A 24634-nucleotide genomic window follows, 5' to 3' on the forward strand; every position below is an offset into this window, starting at 1 on the left:
TTCTAGACCTAATTGCCAATCTTCCTGCGCATCTTCCACTGTGGTAGGTGACTATTCAGACTTTTGACAGCTTGCCACATTAATGTGATTGGACAGAATATGACAGTATAACTGAAGCTCCCATTAAGAAAAAATTAAATGAATCAGTTAAAGAAGCATAAAAAACAAGCACTGCTTATTTAATTTATCACTGGTCTGTTGAATGTTGGTGAAACTATACTACTGTGAAGCATGACACTGAGGCAATAATATTTACCATTAACACAGACTGTTATTTTTTAAAGCTGTTCTTAAATTGTTTAAAATGGGGGATAGGAGTAATAAAGTGGTCTATTAGTAGACACCTACAGAAAAATGAATAGAAGTGATCCTCATCTGATCCTGTGTTCTACACATAATTCATTCTCTGTTAGCATTCATTTTCATATTTGAAGAATATATTTAACCATCCTCATAATCAGTTTTGGCTTTAAAGTTAATTTTACAGTAAAAAATCTAAGTTCTGTTTAATAAATGTCTGATTTGTCGTAGTAAATGTCATCATTATACCCACACTGTTTAGCTACCTTCACACAATTGTTGCAAGCAGTAAGTTACCAGTCACTGCTGAAAAACAACTGACATAAAATAAAAATTGAACATCTTTTTATAAATTAAATACCCATCCTGTATGTGTGCTTAAATATAACCAAATAATTTCAACCTAGCATTGAATAGAAGAAAAAAAGCAACTTAATTTAATAACCAATGGTGTTCTGAATCTTGCATGTATGGAATAACTACAAGAAGTGAAAGTGAAGGCAGCCATCTCACTTCATAAAAGGACAGAAGCAAGAATATGTTATTACAGTCAGCAAAAATTTGCTTGATAAATACCTTATGAAGAGAATTATTTGTAGTATTCACAATAATGAGGAACTTTTGTGCACTTGCTCACAAGGAGAAATGTTTACTTAAAAATGAAGGGCATCATGACTCTTCCATGTGTTTATGGTTTGATCTCACTAAAAATTTTGTGGAAAATATGCATCCAGAATATCCTCTGAATATGAAGGGCACAAATAAATTAGTATTTCTTAGATCTTTCCTTTAACCTAATGATTACTAGCAAGAAAATATCATTTTAACTTATCTCTTGCATAAAAGAGTACCAATGCAAAAATTTGAAAATGGTGCAGTTTTCAGAAAATTAAATACCATTTTCTGTATTTCCCAAAAATTATACAGTAGCAGAGCTAACAATTGTTTCAGTGAATTTGCATGGTTATCACTCTCTTCTCTTAGCTCACCGTATGCACTACAGTAGCCAAATACAGCTGTACATTCATATCTTAGGATGAGCTCTGGGTTTTGGAGTTGTTATAAGTACTACTTTCATAACTGGTTACTTGTTTGACATCTAAGCTTTGCATTTCTGTTCTTCCAGTTGTCATTGTTATTTCATTGTAAAAAATCATTATTCTGTTCTGTAGTCTGCAAATCTATTGCTTGGTCTGGAAAGTAGCATGATTTGTATATATATTTAGTTACAGTGAGTAAACATTCATATCACACACACTATTCTATTTCTTTACGTACATCTAAATATTCGACACACAATTTCCATTACTTGCTTACCTTGTGAGTTCATTAATTCTTCTTTGCTCACTTTATTAACACTGAAGAGAAGAAAGTTAAAATAAATGCAACACAATAACCAAAACTGTACCGATATCTAAATACTCAAAACCAGATGTTGTACTTATCAAATACAGGAATTCCAAGTAAAAATATCAACAGTGTAGGAAAAGACATATTGCTACACACCACAAAGAAGTCATGACCAGTTGCAGACAGGCAAAATTAGAAGGTACTTACATAAAGCTTTTGGCCATAGCTTTCATCAATAAAAGAGAGACATACATCATTCACACACACCCGACTGCCAACTCCAGCATCTCGGGTCGGAATGCAGCTATCAAGTGGGGTGCAAGTAGCCATCTGGAGAGGGGGGGAAGGGGAAGGGGAAGGGGAAGGGATAGTAATGTATTCTTGGGGAGAGACATGAACGCTGTCTGGTGGAGTGTGCAGGGACTAGACTACCAATGGGCGCAATGTGAGGAGATTGTGGGACAGGGAAGTGGGGAAAAAAGGAGCAAAAAAGGAGTGGAGTAGGAAAGACGGACGGATGCATTGGCAGGGGGTTGCAAATAAACAGGATGGGAAATGATAATGGGGAGGAGATTATAGGAAAGAGGGGGAGGAAATTGTTGGTTGGAAGATGTGGGGACAGTATGTTACCGTAGGTTGAGGCTGGTGTAATTACAGGAGCAGAGAATGTGTTGTTAGGATAACAACTCCCATCTTTGCAGTTCAGGAAAGCTGGTGGTGGAGGGAAGGATCCAGATGACTTGGGCAGTGAAGTAGCTAATGTGTTATGTTCAGCTGCATGTTGTGCCACATGGTGATCCACTTTGCTCTTGGCCACAGTTTGGCGTTGGCTGTTCATCCTGGTGGACAGCTGGTTGGTAGTCATACCAATATAAAAAGCTGTGCAATGATTGCAGCAGAGTTGGTGAATGACATGGCAGTTTTTACAGGTGCCCCAGCCTCTGATGGGGCAGGATAAATCTGTGACAGGACTGGAATAGGAAGTGATGGGTGGATGGATTGGGCAACTTTTGCACCTGCGTCTTCCACAGGGATCTGATCCTTGTGGCAAGGTATTGGGGCTAGGAGTGGCAAAGGTATGGACTAGCATGTTGTGGAGGCTGGGTGGGTGACAGAACACCACTTTAGGAGGTTTGGGAAGTATCTTAGGTACAATGTCCCCCATTTCAGGTCATGATGATAGGTAATCAAAGCCATGATGAAGGATGTGGCTCAGTTGTTGCAGTTCAGGGTGGTATCGGGTGATGAAGGGGACACTCTTTTGCGACTGGTTCTTGGGGATAGTGGGAGGATTACGGGTGTAAAGGGAAATGGCATGGGAGACCTGTTTGTGGACCAGGTCTGTGGGATAGTACCTGTCTGTGAAGACCTTGGTCAGACCCTCAGCATACTGAACAAGGGAGTTTTTGTCACTGCAGATACACCATCCCTCGTGGCCAGGCTGAATGGGAGGGATTTTTTGGTGTGAAAGGGATGACAACTGTCGATACGCAGGCACTGTTGGTGGTCGGTGTGTTTAATGTGGACAGAGGTGTGGATGAAGCCATCAGAGAGGAGGAGGTCAATATCTAGAAAGGTGGCACATTTGGTTGAGGAGGATTACCTGAAGCAGATGGGAGACTAGATGTTGAGGTTGTGAAGTAATGAAGATAGGGTGTCTTGGCACTGAGTTCAGATCAGGAAGATATCATCAATGAACCCGAACCGGACTAGGGTTTGATGTTTTGCGAGGCTCAGAAGGTCTCCTCTAGATAGCTCAAAAAAGGTTTGCATAGGAGAGTGCCACGCGTGTGCTCATGGCTGTGCCACTGATTTGTTTATATACTGTACCTTCCGTCCAAATGAGAAGTAGCTGTCGGTTATGATAAAGTTAGTAAGATGTATGAGGAACGAGATAGTTGGTTTGGAGCCTGAAGAACGTTGGGATAGGTAGTGTTCAATATCAGTAAGACCATGGGCATGAGGGATGTTAGTGTATAGGGAGGTGGCGTCAACATTGTTGAGTAGGGATCTAGGTGTGAGGAGGGAAACGGCTTCAGGGGAGATGTTTTGGTTGGTGTTGTGAAGAAGGGACATGGGGAATGATGGTGAGGCTAAGCTGGAGGTAAGGAATTCCTGGAAAGTGATCAGTGGGTGGTTAGGTGGGAGGGGGAGGATCACGGTTGGATGGTGGTATGAACTGAAAGAGGCAAGTTTCAGTGTTGGAATTAGGGTGGTTTTGGTTTGAGGGATTGGTGGCAAAGAAGTGCTTCTATTGCAGGGATTGGAAGTAGGAGAGTAGGTCTGTGACAAATTCAGCATGGTTAAATTTGGTTGCTGGGCTAAAGGTGAGGCCTTTGGACTGGACTGAAACTTCTGTGAAGCTGAGAATTTTGGTGGAAAGATTAACAATTATGTTAAAGTGATCTTTTGGCTCTGGATTTGGTGGAGAGTTGGTAGGGAGTTTTGGGGGATGTGGCAAGTTGAAAAGGTCGGTAAGGCAGTGTTTTGCTGCTATGAGGACTGACGAGGAGCAACAATGTGGGTACGATAGGGATTGGGATGTAGTGCCTTGAGGTGGCAGTAGGATGTCAGCACGTTGGATAAATTATGGAGATGGTGTCTGGAATGCTCCTACAGGTGCTAGAGAGCAAGGGATTCAGTCTCAGTGATGTGATGTATGGAGTAGGGACTGTAGAATAGTAGTATGGTGTGGAGGGAGCAGAATTGGTTTTGAGATGACTGTGCCATGGGAATGTGTTTTTGTAGTACCAGGTTTGTGATGGCGAGGGATTGCTAGAATCTGAAAATTGTAAGTCATTGTGAAAGGAGTGGTGGGATCCAGAGAAAGTAATCTTTACAGTTAGGCTGTTTTGAGGGACACCAAGGTTTAAGCAGCATTTGAGAAACATGATAGGGGACTGGTTTCTAGTCTTGGAGAGTGATACTTTTCTTAACTGATGCAGAAAGATAGAGCCAGGGTCCACTGAGGCAGTAACGATGTAAAGAGAATGGGGAATGTCACAGTCCCTACTCCATACATCACATCTTTGAAACTGAATCCCTTGGTCTCTAGGACCTGAAGGAGTATTTCAGACACCATCTCCAAAAGTTATCCAACCGCTTCAGGGCGCCACAATCCAATCCTCATCACACCCACAGTCTTCCTCCTCGTCACCCCTCATAGTAGCTAAGCCCTGTCTTACTGACCTTTTCAACTTGCCACATCCCCAAAACCTCCCTACCAACTCTCCACCAAATCTAGAGCCAAAACATTTTGATAACAATATTGTTAACTTTTCCACCAGAACCCTCAACTAAACAGAAGTTTCAGTCCTGTCCAAAGGCCTCAGCTTTAGCCCTACACATAAATTTAACCATGCTCTTCATGTCAAAGACCTACTCTCCTACTTCCGATCCCTGCAATGGAAGCACTTCTTTGCCACCAATCCCTCCAACCAAAACCACCCTAATTCCAACACTGAATCCTGCCTCTTCCAATTCTGACCACCATCCAACCATGATCCTTATCCCTCCCACCATCCATTCGTTGATAAGCTTCCAGGAATTCCTTACCTCCAGTTTAGCTTCACAATCCTTCTCCATGTCCTTTCTTCAGAACACCAACCCTTCAGTAGAAAAAAGAACAGCCATGCACAACCTCAGAACAAACCCTGACCTAATCATCATATCTGCAGACAGAGGTTCCACCACTGTTGTTATGCATTGCAGTGACTAACTGGCGGAAGAACTCCACCAGTTATCTAACTCCTCCACCTATAAATTCTGCCAGTGTGATCCCATCCCAGAAGTCCAACAAAAACTCAAATTCCTGCTTAAAGCCTTAGGCCATTCCCAGAACATCTCCCCTTAATCCATTTCCCTCCTCACCCATATGTCGCCCTGTACAACCACCTTCTACATGCTCCCCAAAATCCACAAACCCAACAATCCATTGTGGCTGGTTATTATGCCACCATTGAAAGAACTTTAGCCCTCATTGACCAACACCTCCAACCAATTGCCTTTAATCTAGCCTTCCACATCAAAGACACCAACCATTTCCTTCACCGGCTCTCCATCATGCCCACCCTTTTACCTCGTGGATACCAACTCAACACTGTTGACGCCACCTCCTAATACACTATCATCCCTCACGCCCATGGTCTTACTGCTATTGAACCTACCTTTCCTAACATTCTTCAGACTCCAAACCTCAGTCCTCAACTCCAGACCTCAATCCTCATATGCCGTATTAACTTCACCCTAACCCACAGCTACTTCTCATTTGGAGGGAAGATACAGTATATAAATAAATCAGTAGCACAGCCTTGGGCACCTGCATGGCACTCTCCTATGCCACCCTTTTTGTGGGCCATCTAGAGGAGACCTTCCTAGCCTCGCAAAACACCAGACCCCTAGTGTGGTTCACGTTCATTGATGCTATCTTCCTGATCTGAACTCAGCGCCAAGACATCTTCATTACTTCAAAACCTCAACACCTTGTCTCCAATCCACTTCAAGTGATCCTCCTCAACCAAGCGTGCCACCTTCCTAGATGTTGACCACCTCCTCTCTGGTGGCTCCATCCACACCTCTGTTCATATTAAACTCACCAGCCTCCAATAGTACCTACTTATTGACAGCTGTCATCTCTTTCACACCAAAAAAATCCCTCCCATTCAGCCTGGCCTCCAGGGATGGTGTATCTGCAGTGACAAAAACTCCCTTGCTCAGTATACTGAGGGTCTGACCAAGGTCTTCACAGACAAGCACTATTCCCCAGACCTGATCTATGAACAGATCTCCCATGCCAAAGAAGTGTCCCCTTCTTATCCAGTACTACCCTATACTGCAACAACTGAGTCACATGCTACACCAAGGCTTTGATTACCTATCATCATGCCCTGAAATGAGGGACATTGTATCCAAGGTACTTCCCACCCCTCCTAAAGTGGTGTTCTGTTGCCCACCCAACCTCCACTATGTGCTAGTCCATACCTTTGCCACTCCTAGTCCCAATCCCTTGCCACAAGGATCAGACCCCTGTAGAAGACCCAGCAGTTCCTATTCCATACCTGTCACAGATTTATCCCACCCCATCAGGGGCCAGGCCACCTGTGAAAGCAGACATGTCATTTACCAATACTGTGGCAATCATTTCACAGCTTTTTATATTGACATGACCAACCAGCTGTCCACCAGGATGATCAGCCACCTCCAAACTGTAGCCAAGAGCAAAGTAGATCACTGTGTGGCACAACATGAAGCTGAACATAACACATTGGCTACTTCACCGCCCAAGCCATCTGGATCCTTCCCTCCACCACCATCTTTCCTGAACTGCAAAGATGGGAGTTGTTATCCTTACAACACATTCTCTGCTCATGTAATTATACCGGCCTCAGCCTACAGTAACATATTGTCCTCACACCCTCCACCCAACAATTTCCTCCACCATCTGTCGTATAATCTCCTCCCCATTATCATCTCCCATCCTGTTTATTTGCAACCCCCTGCAAATGCATCCGTCCATCTTTCCTAGTCCACTCCTTGTTTGCTCCTTTTTTTCCCCACCTCCCTGCCCCATAATCTCCTCACACTGCACCTGTTGGCAGTCTAGTCCCTGCACACTCCACCAGACTGCTTTAATTGTTTTACCCACCCATACAGTACTATCCCTTCCCCTTCCCTGCCTCCTTCAGATTGCTGCCTGTGTCCCATGTGGTAGCTGCATTCTGGCTTGAGATGATGGAGTTCATGGTTGTGTGTTCATGAAGTGTGCTTGCTTGTGTGTGTGGATAGTGTGTGTGTCTCTTTTACTGATGAAGGCTGTGGCCAAAAGCTTTATGTAAGTGTCTTTTAATTGTGCCTGTCGGTAACTTGAAATGGTGTACTTAAATCTTTTCAAATGAAAGTTCTTCTTGGTGTGATGTAGGATGAGAGGTAGGAGGATCTCAAATGTGGTCTTGTTTTGGTCATGTGGATGTAAGTTTTCTTCTGACTCTCTCAAGTTCTACAGATGAAAGCTTGAATCATTTTTACACTTTTTAATAGAACACACAAACTTACACCCCTTTCCCTTTCCCTTGTAGCAAGAGATTAGAAATGAAAGTAGAGATTGGAAGGAAAGATAATTGCTGAACTGAATAAAGTGTTATCTAAAGATTATTTGATTATATCGCTTGTAATGGTATGGAGTCAATGGAGTCAACAATAATCATTTTTTTCCTCTCGTGAAGTGCAGCTGTCAGCTAAGTTGTTAAATTTAACATGCAAATTTAGTTATTGTAAATGTGAAGAGACATTCCAGAATCTAGTCATCATTAGCTGACAGAAATATTGTGTATGAAAACACACACACACACACACACACACACACACACACACACAGAGAGAGAGAGAGAGAGAGAGAGAGAGAGAGAGAGAGAGAGATCTTGAAATACAAGTCCAAAGCCAGAGCAAGCCTATAGAACGGCAGCCGAACACTGCTAGGATACGATGAACACCAGTCCAGTACTTGCTACATGGGAAAAGCCACAACAGTGGCACATAGGAGTGAGAGATTTTGCTGCCTGTGTCAGCACTCTATGTCACACTGACAATCACCGGGGTTTGGCATGTGATTTGTTAGTGGTACCCAGATGTAATGATGATCATAGGCCTGATGGTCACTCAGAAATATGGTCACCTAAAATGTTGGTCAGTTCGTTCAGTTGTTTCTTACAGATGGACTGGGATATAATATCTTTGCTTATTTTGGTTCTACAATGAAACATTGATAGAAGACATATTTTCTTACCAGAAAATAGTGTACTGTCTCATACATATATAAAATTTTCACAATTAGGGGCACTTTTGTCAGACGAGGAAACAGGAATAAATTGAAGGAAGTGACTACCGTATGAGGATTAGACAGAGAAGTCATGTAGGACATTGATCGAGAAAGGCACCACAGGAAAGGATTAGATAGAGTGTAGCAATTTAATGTTAGTGATGAACAGTACAACAAAAAAGAAAGTGTAAAGAGAAATAGACAGACTAAATGAGGGAACAGAAAAATACTTAAAAAATCCAAGGTGAAGGAAGTGAGTAAAAGAGGAAAACAAATGTACATAAATAAAAATGTATGACAGTTGACAGGGGCTAAGTATGGGCAGAAAGAAGGAATTAAGAGACAGAAAAAGAGGCATGTGGCTTATGATTGCATATTTTTGATGTTGTAGACATTTATTTTCTTTGTCAGTGGAACTTTGTATGGTGCATATGAAACCAACAGAACTCCCATTAACAAAGAAAATAATTGTCTTAACATTTATAAAATAATGGTAAACAAGAGGCTAGAGTTTCAAATGCATAACAGACTATAAAATTTGTAGTAAATGTAAAGCTGACAGCATAAATACAGAATGGTAGCATCTTGTAAAACTGGGGAGAGAAAAAACTGCACTGAAGGTGGCACAGAAAATGCTGAAAAATTTTTGAGGGGAATAAAAAAGTTAAACAGTCTGTTGCATAAGGTGGCATATCTCACCATTTGAAAATAGATCGATTGACAAGACAACTATCTCTGTCCATTATGTAGCCCATGTGTTTCGCTCTCATGCTGTTGCACTGTAATGTTAATTTTCATAATAAATGTAAATGTTGGTGAAGAGCTGGCCATATGAAAGAACAGCTAGGGAAATTACAAATCATAAAAGATAACAGTGATGTTAGAAGGAATGTAATATAAATAAGTGACAAGATGTAGGAAAATGACAGCAGAAATTAGAAGTTACATTGTAGAGGAGGGTGATGTTCTGCTCCTAAAAAGGTGATGTTCTGCTGCTGAAACTGTATGAGTGGTTGGTTATATTGTTAGCTTAAAGAATCTAAATCATTATTAAGTGCGAGACAAGAAGTATTGACTCTTGCACTGCAGACCATACTGATTAATTAAGATTTTTTAAATTATGATTGCACATACTTGAGCCATGCTATCTGTTTATTCATTACAGTTGATGTTAAAGACTGTTTCTCTGAGTTTTGTATCCTTTGTGTAGATTTGTTATCATCTGTTGCACTATGGTGTTAAGTTTTGTGGTCTGTCCTTGTAAATTGTGTGTTCCAACAGTTCATTTGAAATTTTTCATCCATTCCCTAAATATCATTACAAATGCCATGTACACAGAGTGTTCCAATTTTAAATGTTATTTTAAAGTGGCTATTTTTACAACCACAAGATGTTCTATAGTTCTTTATCTTCTTCTAGAATTCATTGCACTTTTGTTTTTTAATTCAGTGTAAGTCACTTTGATTCATTTGTGGTTTAAAGTTATATCTTATAGCTATACCTTTTTCTACTTAATTTTCATTTGGCAGATATGATACATGGTTTGATTTTCATGTAATTTCTTTCTTGCTGCATTATTCTGATTATTTTTTTTTTATTTTACTGAGCTTGTAATTTGAATTGGCTGTAAATATGTATAAAATGATTTTTGAGAAATCCTCTCCTGTGGATTCTTATATTAATTTCAAGAATGTTAAAAAATCAGTCACTTTCAGTGTTGGCTTTACACAGTTTTCCATAGTCATATGTGATAGATGATATTCTAGGCCATACTGTTTACACTAACATGAAACATGAATTTCTGTGGAACAGAGCTAAATATGGTAAGGAAAGGTCTGGTAGAATGCAAATAATTTAGGAGTAAAGGAGACCCCTCATATGGAACAGTAGAAGCATTGAGTTGTTGTCAGGGAAGAGCACACACGCCCCTTAATCCCCTCCCCCCTCCCCCCAGCCTCTAAGCCTACTGCGCGCGCACTCACACACACACACACACACACACACACACACACACACACACACACACACACACACACACACACACCTGTGCAGTATCATTCTGCCAGCTGAACAGGCACACCACACAGTGTTGAGATTGCAGTAAGGCAGGTGGACTGGGGTGAGGGTTTGTGCCAGGTGTGATGGGTAGTGGAAGAAAGAGATGGGAAGTGGAAGGAGTGCTTGGAGAGGGGTAGCTGACTGCTCAGAGGAAGGCAGCATATGTAAGAGCTAGGAATGCAGGAGGGAGAGGCAGCAGGTGCGACACACCTCAAACTCAGCTGCTATGGTGCCTGTGCGTCGAATTTTAGGCCTGTGCAACTGTTGCCTCTCCCTCCTGAATTGCTGTCCCCCACACCTGCCACTTCTCTCAGAGCTGCAGAAACCCCTCTGCATATCCCCCTCCTGCTTCCTGTCTCTTTCTCCCTCTACCCACCCCACCTGACACAACCCCTCACCCCAGTCCACATGCCAGATTGCAAACCCGTCCTTGTGTGTTCGTCCAACACAATGTAACTGTGCTGGTGTGTGTGTGTGTGTGTGTGTGTGTGTGTGTGCGCGTGCGTGCGTGTGTGTGTGCACGAGCAGGCGCGTGCATGTGCACATGTGCATGTTTGTGTGTCGTAAGAGTTGCAGGAATAGAAAAAAAGAAAATAATTTAATAAAAGTATGCGTACATCAGTTTAAGTCATAAATGTAACTATAATTGTGAATGGACTTCCTGGAAAATAATATTTTGTATGTAACATGGTGTCACCTATAAAAATGATGATGGCTTAGTGATCTGTGCATAAGTGGTTTGGCCACTGTAGTTTCAGTCTTCATAAATGACTATTTAGTGAAGAAATAGCCAATTGCTTCCACAGAAGTTTTGCTGAGAGTTGCATTATTGACGGACAAGAGCCAGTATCTCAGTCCTGTTACACACTGGATGTTGGAGGAACAGATAGCATAACTTTTGAGCAAGGATCCAGTATATTTGAGCCAGTAAAATGATCAGTCAGTTAGGCATAGCAGGTTACTCTCTCCCCATTGTATACAACCCACAAACGCCACTCCTCTTACAACAAGCAATTGTGAAAACTAGATGCTACATTTGCTGTGACCACTATTTAAAGCATCAAAACTTTCTTTTGGTGAATAGGTTTTTTTTTTCTTTTGCAAAATAATGCTCATGTCTTTTCTCTGATTTCAATTACAATTGAGAGGAAGAATGGCCAAAACTTCAAACACACAAAAACAAGTTTTTACAATATGAAAGCTCTCCTGTAAAAAAATGATGAATTCGTGTAATATTTTGAAATAATTTTTTCTGGTTATACAATTTTGGTTAAATTCCATTTCATTTTGTTTAAATTCCATTTCATAGTTATATTCAGTTACTCTGAACAGGTGTCTCTTAGTGCAGAGTATGTAAAATAGTTAAAACATTACATTGCATTTAGGTTAGGTGATTTGTAACTGTCTTATTATTAGCTGCAAGTATGATCAAATGAGAAAAAATGAGTGAGTAGAAAATGTCAAGTGAAAAATGTGTATTCACATATAAATTTTTTTACCTATAAACCAGTCCAATTTTTGCATTGAAAGAAACACAAATTATGTGGATTTTATGAAGGTGATTAATTATAGAAAGTAAGGCTCATCTGGTGACTCAGCATGAAATATACTCTGTGCTGAGGCTTCTACATTTTCCTTTCTTTAGTACATTTTTTAATGTGATCCCTTTTTTTTCCTACCTAGAAACAGAACAATAGTCATTGCAGTTGTCAACTCTGTTACCACCACTGCTGTGTGATTGTCTTGGCCATTCGTGTTGCCAGCTCTTTGATTGCTACTGCCACATACCTTCTTTGTGTAAACAAACTCTTGCACTCATCCCTGACTTTTATTCATTGTGTTTCTTTTCATATGTTATTGTCAGGAACTTCTCTTTTTGCCATCTTGTATATTGTGACTGCAAAACACTATAGCTTTGTTTTCCAAAATATAAGAGGGTACTTAGTCTTTCTTCAGAGAACATGTTTTAAATTATTTCATTGCTGGCAGTCATGATGATAATTTACTCTAAGTAAAGTAGCGTGTGTGTGTGTGTGTGTGTGTGTGTGTGTGTGTGTGTGTGTGTGTGTCACTGCATTCTTCCCCTATGATGGTCATCTAGCATGCGTGTAAGTGCACACACAAGTTCGTTTCACCACCTCAGACTTTAGCCAGTAGATTGTATGTCAGTTCTACAACTGTGAAATTAATCAGACCTTTTTTGGAGTACGCTAATCTGTAGCTAATTTTTTATGGAACCTTTTAAGATGAAACCAAGAAGTAGGAAAATCTTGGGAGTAAGGTGATCATGCAGTTTGTTCACCCATGACTAGTTGAAAAGCGAACACCTGTCAATGTAAATACTACCCGACAATGTACTATTTTTAGGTGCTGCTGGCAGTCACTTCATCAGTGTGATAATCTGAACTAAAACTCTGTGCATTCTACTTCTCTTCAATTGAGCAACAATCACAGAATACAGGATACATCTACAATATTTTATTATATTTGAGTTTACATCCTGTAGATTTTCATCTCTCGTCTAGTTTACTAAACTGGGATCTGGTTACTAGTAACATTCTGACATCCTGTACATCCAAGTAATACGGTGTTTGTTGAATTTCTGGTTGGTTCTGGACATGTCCATCATGAAATGTCAGTTTGTTTTTTAAATGTACATTGCTACTTAATTCCATCTGTGATGCTGAAACCATAAAATTTTTACACCATTAGTAAACATTTTAAACTGCAGTAACATTTGTGTAGGTAAACTGAATGTATTTTCTGTAAAATAGAATATTGTATGACTCTTTTATCTTATTTGAAATTTGTATTTAGGGCTCTGAAGCTGCAAAATCCTTGATGTGTATTCTTAATTGCAAATGAAACATGATAAACTGAATGGATGATTCAGTTTTAGAAGAAAGGTTATAGTGTTATATTCTTAGATTTTGATTTTGCCTGCAGGCTAAATGTACCAGGGCTTCTCTAATACTTGTTGAGATATTCATTTCATAACATTCTGTCTCCAGCGACCTTCTGTTATATTTGTTACTATCCCTTAACAAAAAAAGAAAGACAGAAGCAGGGACGGTCCATGATCTCCTCTGAACCACAACAATTTATTTTCTGCAAAAATATTAGTATTTTAAGGAACCAAATTATTACAGTTTCCCAAAGTATTTTAACACTGAGCAGCATTGTACTGAATAAAGACAAACAATTTTAATACTTTTGAATGAGGTGACTTAGTTTTATGAATTAATTATAGGGGGAACATGACTTACGGACAACTACACATTAAACATTTCTGAAATAAAATAAATGTTTTCAGTGAATTGTGGCCAAATTCTATGAGCTTGTGCTTCTTTTTAATTTTTGTGTGTTTGTATTTATCTGAAGTGGCATACATGTCAAATAACTGAAATATTTATGGACTCATCAAAATACAACATTGGTACGAATGACATTTAGGTATCACACAGAATTTCCCATTTGGTTTTATATGCCACACTGTCAGAGTGACGTGTTATTTCATGTGATAAATCCAGTGTCATACATGATGACATTTGTATTAATAACGAGGGGCAGAAGATGATCAGAAATCCATGCCTGAAGCAAAATTGAGATTTAATAAGGGTTTAGTAAGATATCTTTCATATGCATTGTATGAAGATGCGATGGTTGGAACTTTAGCAGTGGCAACTATTTATTTACAGTTCGTACAAAATAGATACGTGTGTCAAAGTTTTAAGGACCTTCAAAGTAGTCACTAGCATTGTGTATAATCCGTTGCCCTCGATGTGGAAGTCATAGGATACTCTTAGCAGTGCCAGTTATGTTGACAGTTCAAACGGTGTGGTCTATTGCCTGACGAATTTGTAGCAGTTCTGAAGCAAATGCCGTGAAGTGTTTCCTTCAATTCAGCATTGTCCTGCAAAATGATGGTCAGGTCCTGCAGAAAGCGTCATCACTTCTGTCTCTAAGCTGGTCATAGGTTGTGTTCCAAAAATGAAAAGAATAGAGACAGAAGTGATGACACTTTCTGCAGAACCTGACCGTCATTTTGCAGGACAATGCTCAAGCACGTACAGTGCAAGCTGTTACTGATGGGGCTGCTAAGTGCTATACCACCTACTGCACTACCCTGACCTAAGCCCTCGTAAGTTCAACTTGATTTTTAAACTTAAGGAAACACTTCACGGCATTCTCTTCAGAACTGCTACAAATTCGTTGGGCAGTAGACCGTGCCGCTCAAACTGTCAACACAACTGCCACTGCTAAGACTATCCTACAACTTCCACATCACTGGCAATGGGTTATACACAATGCTGGTGACTACTTTGAAGGTCAGTAAAACTTTGAAACACTTATATATTTTTTATGAGCTGCAAATAAATAGTTGCCACTATTAAAGTTCGGACCCTTGTATAAGGGGGGGGGGGGGGGGTCAGTTGGGATGTTCACTTTGAGCAAAATTCCTAATGGATAATACTGTAGAAATCCACGTAACAGTACCAAATTCACTATTTCTGAAGGTAAGAGCTTTGTAAGGAAAGTTTGCCTAAATAATCTTAGGGTAGAGGTGATCATAACCTACAGCACATGTAGTCAGAGTCAAACAGGGATGGTCATATGACTTCTGTAATAGTGCTGTTTGTTTACTTCTCATACACAAAGACTGAATTTTAACAATGAGATGCGAAGATAATTTTGTTAAAGGAGTAACAGCAATTTTTTTTTTTCCTTTTTTAGGAAAGCACCTTAAAGGTCTCAATATAGTATAGCCTTTCTGTGTTACAAAAATGTTGACACAAATAGTAAAGAAAGTGTAATATCTTAGGAGTAATTTTTGTCATATATGGCCATCATTTACTTGACAATGGGCAAAGATGCAATAAAAAATACAAACTATTCTGGGATTAACTAAATGTTTTAAAGGTAAATCAATGAAACTTGTATGGAAGTTCTGGTAGAATGTAAATAATATAAGAGTGAAGGTAACAACTCACTGAATAGTGAAGCGTTGAGTCATCAATAGCACACAGAGAAGTATGAAAACTTCAGTAGCTTTCAGAAGAATCCTTTCTCAAGCTAGAGTACATATACACAACGCCAGTACTGCTGTTAAGCAGTGGAATGAGGGGAGGGGGGTTGTTATGTCAAGGGAAGAATGGAGATGGAGAGTGGGAGGGAGGGTTGAGAAAGGATAGTTGATAACTCAGAAGAAGGCAGCAGGTGTGTGAGGTGGGAATGTGGGAGGGAGAGGTAGCAAGTGCACAGGATAGGAATGTGACACATAGACAATGAAGCTGAAGAAATCGCATAGCACATGATGATGGTGATGGGGGGGGGGGGGGGGGAGGGAGTGGTTTGAGAGGCAGCGACAGAACAGAGAAAGGGAAGACTGTTGGGAAGAGGGTATGGGTACAGGGGGTTAGTGGAGACTGAGTCAAGGAGAATTGCAAGAATTAAAAAGTACTGCAAGGGCAATACCTAACCTGTCAGCTACACTCCCACCCACTCCTTGCCTGTTTCACTCACTGCTCCCAATACAACCCCTCAACAGCAACCTTTCAACAGCAGTCTCAGCATTGTGTAATCTGCTGGCACACTGTAGCTGTAAAAGAGAGAGAGAGAGAGAGAGAGAGAGAGAGAGAGAGAGAGAGAGAGTGTGTGTGTGTGTGTGTGTGTGTGTGTGTGTGTGTGTGCTCACTCAAAAATAAAAATGTTTCATCTGAAAACTAGTGAAGTTGTCATTCTTTTTTGTGTGCCTGTGGGCGACTCAATGCTTCCACTATTCATTGATTATTTGTTACATTCACTCCTAAATCAGTAAAACTTCTAGGTTTTCACATAGATTCCAAATTGAACTGGGAGGAAAATATTGACTATGTCTCCCGGAAAATAGCTTGATCGTGCTTCCCATATAGGAACTGAGTGATACAGTTCTTAACGAGTATCTGAAGGTGCCGTTTCCTGTCACACATCTCCTCCAGTGTGCTGGTATTGGGACATTCCTGTTATGTCAGTGAAATTCTTAAAGGAAAAAAAAAAGAAAAAGTCGTCAGCATTATGAGCGAAATGAAGCCTAAGGGACACTGCCACCCTCTCTTTGTCAAGCTCAAAATACTGACTGTTGTAAATTTATATATCTATACATCATTACTTTATGTCAAAAGCAACTTTAGTGAGTTCAACACCAGAGAGAATGTACACCACTTGGACACTAGAGTTAAAGTGGACTTCAGTACACCAAGACACAGAATGTCAAAGACTGGAAGCGCACAAAAATAACATGTTTAAATTTTTTTCATGAAAGTCCAAGGTCCGCTCAGATGTTGACGTTTTTAAATTTGAGGTTTGTGATTTGATACTGATACACAATTTCTACAGGGTAACAGAAATATTTGAACTAAAGATTGTTGTATTGATAAAGAAGTGGAATTAAATTGCTCTGTTCTGCTAGAAGTGGTCAGTTCTTAATAAATAACTGAACAGTGAATTCATTGACTGTGTACCTACTGAACAGATCTGCAGATAAGATCTGTGTATGACATTCTGAGCCATTTCTTGTATCTTATTAAGGTTTTATAGCCACTATGTTTATTATAAAGTAATTACAATAGGGAGCTATATCACTAGTACAGATGATCATGCCTAAGAATATTTCAAAATGTACTCAAAACACTTTACAGAAGAATGTTTTGATAGGGAGAAGTTTGTACATGCAAGGGTTAAGGATAGCCTCTCATCAAAAGCAACAATAATTCTCTCTCTGTCTCTGTGCATATGTGTGTGTGTGTGTGTGTGTGTGTGTGTGTGTGTGTGTGTTGTTTGACGTGCAGCATTATGGAGGTTCAGTGCACCATATTTCTGCCATCAGTCAACTATGCAATGTGTCTTTCAGGTGTGATCTACACTGTCTGACAGAAAAAGTGTAGAATGTGGAAGGGGACAAGAAAATGAAATGAAACTTTGTAGGTTGAGAGGGTATGTGATGTTATTTCAGTGATTACAAAACTGAGTCAAATTTGGAAAGAACTTGGCAGTATGGGCCAATATGGGCCCACTTATCAGTATGACATTGTACCCACTGTGTCCTGAACACATGTGCTGATATGGTTGGGATGTGTGTCACATAGCCATTGTATCCTTTCCAGAGGCAAACTGTCCCACAACTGTTGTACCTGGTCCTTGATATCCTGGATACTGGCACGGAGACAGAGTTTAGATGTGAGCTGGTCCCACTCATGTTGTGTCAGGTCTCATCTGCAGAATACCTCAGCATTGTGCAGACATTTCATAGAGACACAGGCCATGTTTGGATAAGCACTATAATGTTAAAAAAGAAGGCTGCAGAATACCTCAACATTATGCAGATATTTCATAGAGACACAGGCCATGTTTGGATAAGCACTATAATGTTAAAAAAAGGCTTTATGATACGTCACATGAGAGGTAACATCTGAGGACGCAGGATACCCATGACATATCGTTGCTCTGCCAGAATTCCCTGACCTCAAGTCATTCCTGATGGCTCTACACACTGTGTTGCAAGTAGTAACAGCACTTTACCTCTCCAAAACATTGAAAGAATGGAACCTCTCACTTGGTTCCCTTATACCTGCTCACTGGTCATCTGGGATAGTGCAGATCATGATTAATCACTGAACACAGTGTGATGCCATCCATCAGCAGTCACAACAACACTCCAAATTCAGCCATTTGAGTTGTAGTGTTAATGGCAGCTTATATTTGGGATGATAATTCCATATTCCAGCTGCTGCTGGTCTCCTGCTATTGGTACAGGATGATGCTGAGAATGTTGTAGGAAATTCATTATTCGGTCTCAGATGACAGGTGCACATGTGAAGGGGCTAGAATGTGTTGGTGCACAATAGCAAAGCTCCCTTCTGGTGGTCAGATGTGACTGACTGGAACCTTGACGGGAGTATTCCTGCCTGACATGAGTATGCGGCATCTGTGTGTCCTTCACAGTGATCATTGAAAATCTGATGCTGTTAATGCCCCTTGGTACAACATTACACTGAAACAACAATAATGCAATCTGATGTTTGTCTGTCTGTCTATCTCAAAGAACTGCAATGATAATCATTTACATACTCATCAAAGGTAGGTACATGTTCAAAGTTACATTGACATCTGACCATGTCTTCTGAGTGTTTCACATTTTTTGTCAGGCTGTGTATTTCCTAACAGACTGAAAGACTTATCAGGGAAACCACTTTATAAAAATGGAAAAAGAGATAAAGCAGACAATCACCAGCCAATTTCTTTGCTACCAGTGTTGTCAAAAGTTTTTGAGGAAGTAATGTATAAGAGAAGAATGGCACATCTCAGTACCCACAGTTTGCTGTTACGCTCATAGTTTGGCTTCAGTAAAAGTCTACCCAAAGAAAATGCTCTGTATTCCTTTATGTGTGATGCACTATCGGAACTAAATGATAAACTGAGGACAGTAGGTATTTTCTTTAATGTAACAACAACATTCAGTTGCATGGATCATGCAATACTTTTTCATAATTTGCATCGTTATGTTATTAAGGAAAATGTCAACAGTGTTTCATCTCATATCTGAAAAAAAGAATTGTAAGATTTTCCTCCAGTGTTAACAACCAGGGAAGATATCTGAATCTGTCTGGAGTCATGTAAAATGGCAGGTGCCACAAGTTTCTCTTGTAGATTCATTACTTTTCTTGCCTTATATCAGTGTGCTGCCACTAAATGTGACAGACGATTCAAAAACTTTTCTCTTTTCAGTTGACACTAGTGTTGTTATGAAAGACATAGTCCCACAAAATCTGGTTAATACATAAAATCAAATTACATTAAAAGCAAGAAAACACATTTAAACATGTTTAATCATATTTAATCATTTCAAAGCTTTGGCCCCACAGAACCTGCTAAATAAATAAAATAAAATTAAAATTAAGACAAGAAAAACACATTTGAACATATTTAATCATTTCAAGGCTTTGGTGGATTTTATTTCACAATGTTTGATCAACACACACACACACACACACACACACACACACACACACAAAATGTTAGCATATAAGATGCCACTCAACTCCTCCATGAGTGTGACTCAAGCTACTATCAGATTGACTTTTCACTGGTCTGAAGTAAGTTTTCCAAGACACAGCTATATTGTAAGAAGTTTATGCAAACTTGATTTCTCTGTGAGAATGTCCCTACAGCGGAACATTACTGACCTGTTTTGTACACCTCTTTAAAGTCCTGTAGATTGCCGTCTTCACTAACCTTCTTCTCATGACTATCAGATGATTTGGAAAGTTAATAAAAATAATTCACAAGAACATTGTTGAGTTGACTTCTCTGTTCATTTGCATTTATTGTCAATAAATAGTAGCTTGCTCGTACTGCGTCAGTTTAACAACACAGATGGGTAAGCTACCCAGATTGGTCTCTCACAATGTCATTAGTGACTTTATGGTCAATGCCTATATAAAGACATGAATAGTAGAGAAATTACAAAATGTTAAAGTACAAAGATGTCACAGTTTAGATATTAACATAAAAGACAGAAAAAGTAAACACTGCAAAGATACAGTTGGTAGTGAAGTATTATAAAAAAAAGTGACAAAATGGCAAGTACTGTTTTATGAAATGGAATTTTTAATGTGTACTGGAATTTTCAAAGCCCATCAAGAATTTTCTGGGAAGTGAAATTTTAGTATTTGAATATTTCATTAATTAACATACACTTTAGGAAAGCTATACATTTTTGGAAATAGAAAACATGATACTACTAAGCTTTAAGACTGGAGTTTGAAAAGGATTACATTTTAAGTCTTGAATATTCTGAAATACAAAAATTTTGAATATGAATAATTTTTGGAATATTAAGTTTTTGGACAACATAAAATAGGTGTTTGAAAGATGAGCTTTCAAATAAGCTATGTCAATCTTGAAACAAACAGTTCCTATCAGGATCAAAGTTTGAAATAACTTTAAAATTTTAAATATTTCCTTAAATAAAATGTGTCCACATGAATTAAATATATCATTATCATCAATAGTGTGAAAACTACTTGATGGGTAATAAAGTTTTGTGAAATAGTGCACAAATAAGGATTTGGCAGTTTTGTGAAAATGTGGTATGTTCATTATGTGTACAACAGAAAACAGAAAAGAAATTGTTTATGGAATTATAGGAAGTGGAGCCATTCCACCTGGCTACACCTCAACAGTAAAATGGAAACATAAGTTGATTGAATTTTATTGTACATTTATCCAAATCTCTTAATTTTTTCACGTGGTTATTTCCTGTGATATAGTGGACATGTTAAAATGTTGAATGTTATTGTGTGCTTGCCAGTAAGTACGAGAACAATGGACAAAGAAAAACTGAGAAAATATAATGGACAAGGGTGTGGTATGAATCAATAATTTGTTGAATGACATAGCAGCAAATTTGATGTTTATTGGTGCATTTTGAAAGTGTTGGCTTACTATGAAGCCATTTCAAAATGATGTGGCTGCACAGATGGTTAGAATGAAGACTTGACAATATGCTCAAGTGCAATACAAAGCCTAAAAAGCAGTAGGGGTTGTCTCTTCTTTTCATATGGTAAAAATATCAAAACATCTGAACTGTGATACTTGTCTCAAACAAATTAAATTCCTGTGAATTTTGCAATTCAAAGTTTTGAATTTTGCAGTTCAGAGCTTTGAATTTTGCAGTTCAGAGCTTTAAACAAAGATCATTCCAGATATTGAAAACACATGGTTAAGATACCTGTTAAACACATACAAAGTCAACGTTACTTTTGAACAGCATTTGTCTGTACTAATGATGTAATGATATTTAAAATCTGTAGGGTGCTGACAGACAAGACTAATGTGACTCGAATAGTAACATATATGGGGAGAAAAGGATTTTTCTCATCCACATAAGTGCCCACCCCAGAGATATTTCTGTATTAAGGAAACAATCAGACATATCTTATGCCCTACTAACATACTTAACACTCAAGAATAATGAATTTAGCATGCTTCATGAGCATTTGTGCTGATTGAGGGAACATTGTTTATGTGTGATAGGATATGCTTGAAGAATTTGAAAAATAAGAATAATATTTCTGTAGCATTTTGTGGCCATCAACAACATCTCAGGTCATATTGTCCCAAAAGCAAAATGATAATCCTGGTGGAGAATTATGTTAAATAAAATAGTTCTGGAGAAATAGCTCTCACATCTGAAGGATCAGATAGTTTTTGTGGTCTATCTGAAAAACGTGAAAAAAATGTGCAACTGAAAATATTTAACTAGTTTATTATACTGTATTGCTACTGCTAAACATTTCTGTTTTGCCAAAAATTTTACATTCACCTATACAATGTATTAATTATAACAATAATTGCAAGAATTTTCATTCTAATCTATCCTTGTTCATTGAGCTACCTTCTAAGATGGATCCTTCACATAATTATCATTTAGAATCTCTCTCTCTCTCTCTCTCTCTCTCTCTCTCACACACACACACACACACACACACACACACACACACACACACACACGCACACACACAGCATTTGTAAACTTATGTCCTTGTGTGTGCCAAGAGTGTGTTCTATGTATCTGGAGTATAATGATACTAGTGTTGCTGTTTTACTTGGTAAAGGAAGTGCCTGTATCAAAGATAAAGATGATATGAAAAGACAACTAATCAGCAAATAGATGAAGTGTTTAATGGGGAAAAGGATATAAAGAAAGTAGCACGTACTGCACCTCAGGTATCACCATTACATTCTTCTTCAAAGAACATGTGCATGTGTAAGAGTGCATGAGCGCGTACGCGTGTGTGTGCGCGCACACACACACACACACACACACACACACACACTCATCAGCATTGAGACTTGATGAGTGGGGGAGGAGAGAGATTTTCCCCCCTTGCCTACTCATTCCGAGATTCCCCCCCTTGCTTACCTATTCCCCAAAGTTTCCTCAGTGTGGCAAATGGTTGTCTTCCTTCAGACATTTTTAGCATTAATTCATATTTGCCTTTGAAAAAAGCTTTGAATATTACTGTTTATTTGCTTCACTCTTGACAATTTTCGTACCCATTCACAAAATTAATTAGATTGAAAATGAGACATTAATTTGTTCAGATGCTTCCTGAATTCATACACAGTCATTGAATGTGTGTAATACTCTTATTTACCAGGTTCACCCATGTGGGAGATATCGTCATAATACAGTTGTGTTTATACTTGCGAAAGAGTATAACCTGAAGAATTTACGCACTATACACCGACTAGATCGCCTGACATCTGGTCTTTTACTCTTTGGGCGTACGCCAAAGAAAGCTCGTTCAATGGAGCATCAAATACGTAACCGTCAAGTTCAGAAAGAATACATTTGTAGAGTGGAAGGTGATTTTCCAAGGTAAGAAGGACATAATTTTGTCTTTACTTGTGTAATTTTTGCAATTTATTGTCGTTTGTTAGACTCATACTAAGTAAATCTAGTATCAGTGGCTTATTGTTTTGACTTATTACAAAATAAAATATATGCAATTTCTTAGTGTCATTGGAGTTTATCAGCATAATAGTATCTAAGTTCAAAAAAGCAGGTTTGAGGAGATCGTGTGTGAAATATATAGATGTAGAAATGGTGTTTTGTAAACATTATTTTGCAAGACATAAACTGTTCCAGTATAAACTAATCAGCTGAAATTGATGGAACTTGAATATTAATAATTTCTAAAATCAATACAATTTTAGTAAAATTAGCAGTAGTTTACCCAGTAAAATCAGTTATTAGTGCAGTATTCAGAATTTTTGTTGACAAAAGTTTCATCATCATCGTTACTGAAGACAGTGTGGTTTTGTAGGCTATTTTGGGGGATGTAATATGTTAATGTAATAGAAATCTTATAGGAAAGGGCCACAAATTCCAAAAAGGTAATTAAATTGTCCAAAATTCTAGTAACATATCCATTAGGATACAGAAAGTCCAAAATTCAAATTACTTTCATCCCCACATTTTACAAAATTTGCTTTATCAAATTATCAGATGAATTATTGGAATACTTACAACAAATTGTACATGGGAATGATTTATTGTACAAAAGCCACTGTATTTTTATCCTTTTGATCAGGGATTTATGACCTACAAGGTACACCAGATAAATTCAGTGAAGTTTAAAAAGGAGGACTAAAGCAGTAAGGGTGGTTTGTAAGTCATGCTGAGATAGCGCAGTTGGTGGAATACTTGGTGATGATTGATAAAAGTCCAAAGTGCTAGTCCCAGTACAGCATACAATTTTAATTTGCCATTAAAATTCAAATAAGTGCACACTTCACGAAAAAGTGAAAATTAATTCTGGTAACTATATATTTACAGTATAGTGCTAGTTTGATGTTTTGATTTTTGCTATAAAAATAATCAGAGTACACAAACCATATTTTTAATGTAATGTAGTTGGCATGACATTATCTTGTGTTCTGTTTGTGACATGCTGTTTTCACTCTTTAAATGGGTGATGACATTGGTGGTGTGTAAATCATGGACTTATAGGCAGAATGTCCAAGACTGCTTTTTGTATTATCAAATACCTGTTGTTACTGGTGTTGGTAATATTTGTGTCAAACAAATACAATAGCATTGATATCTCCACCAATATCTTTCCGCTGCAAATCCCCTCGGATTTCTGTCTGCACGCCATTGGCCTTTCATTTGTGTATCTCATGTTCAATTCCCAAGTGATCCATGCATGGTGAGTGTCATTAGCAACAAGTTTTATTTTATAGGCATCACAGCTGCTGCAGAAATATCTTACATGTGTTTTCAAAGAGATGTTAAGGCATGTTTTACAAATTTAGAAAACAGGTAGTTGGAGAACATGTCATGATGTTTGTTTCTGTGCAGATATTATTGGCTGAGACTAAGACATGATAGTAAATATTTATGATTCCTTAGTTTTATGTCTTGTTTAATGTGACTGGTATGTATGACTATTTTTTATAATTTCCTCTATTTCATGCATCTTTGGGTTCAGTTGGAAAACAAATGTTTGTACAAGGATAACATAAGTAACTATGGGATGGAGGCTAACAGACCACAATTTAAGAAGG

The 24634-nt window shown here is 38.6% G+C and overlaps 1 protein-coding gene across 1 annotated transcript in view; it reads left to right on the forward strand.

The window, feature by feature from the left end:
- Positions 1-24634, forward strand: part of LOC126154290 (pseudouridylate synthase RPUSD2-like) — a 580571-nt gene that overhangs the window by 521004 nt on the left and 34933 nt on the right. Inside the window, exon 7 of the mRNA XM_049916127.1 lies at positions 22723-22943. Coding sequence (XP_049772084.1) covers positions 22723-22943 — 221 coding nt within the window. The remainder of the gene's footprint in view (positions 1-22722; positions 22944-24634) is intronic.

Source organism: Schistocerca cancellata, chromosome 2 (assembly GCF_023864275.1).
Source record: "Schistocerca cancellata isolate TAMUIC-IGC-003103 chromosome 2, iqSchCanc2.1, whole genome shotgun sequence".
NCBI lineage: Eukaryota > Metazoa > Arthropoda > Insecta > Orthoptera > Acrididae > Schistocerca > Schistocerca cancellata.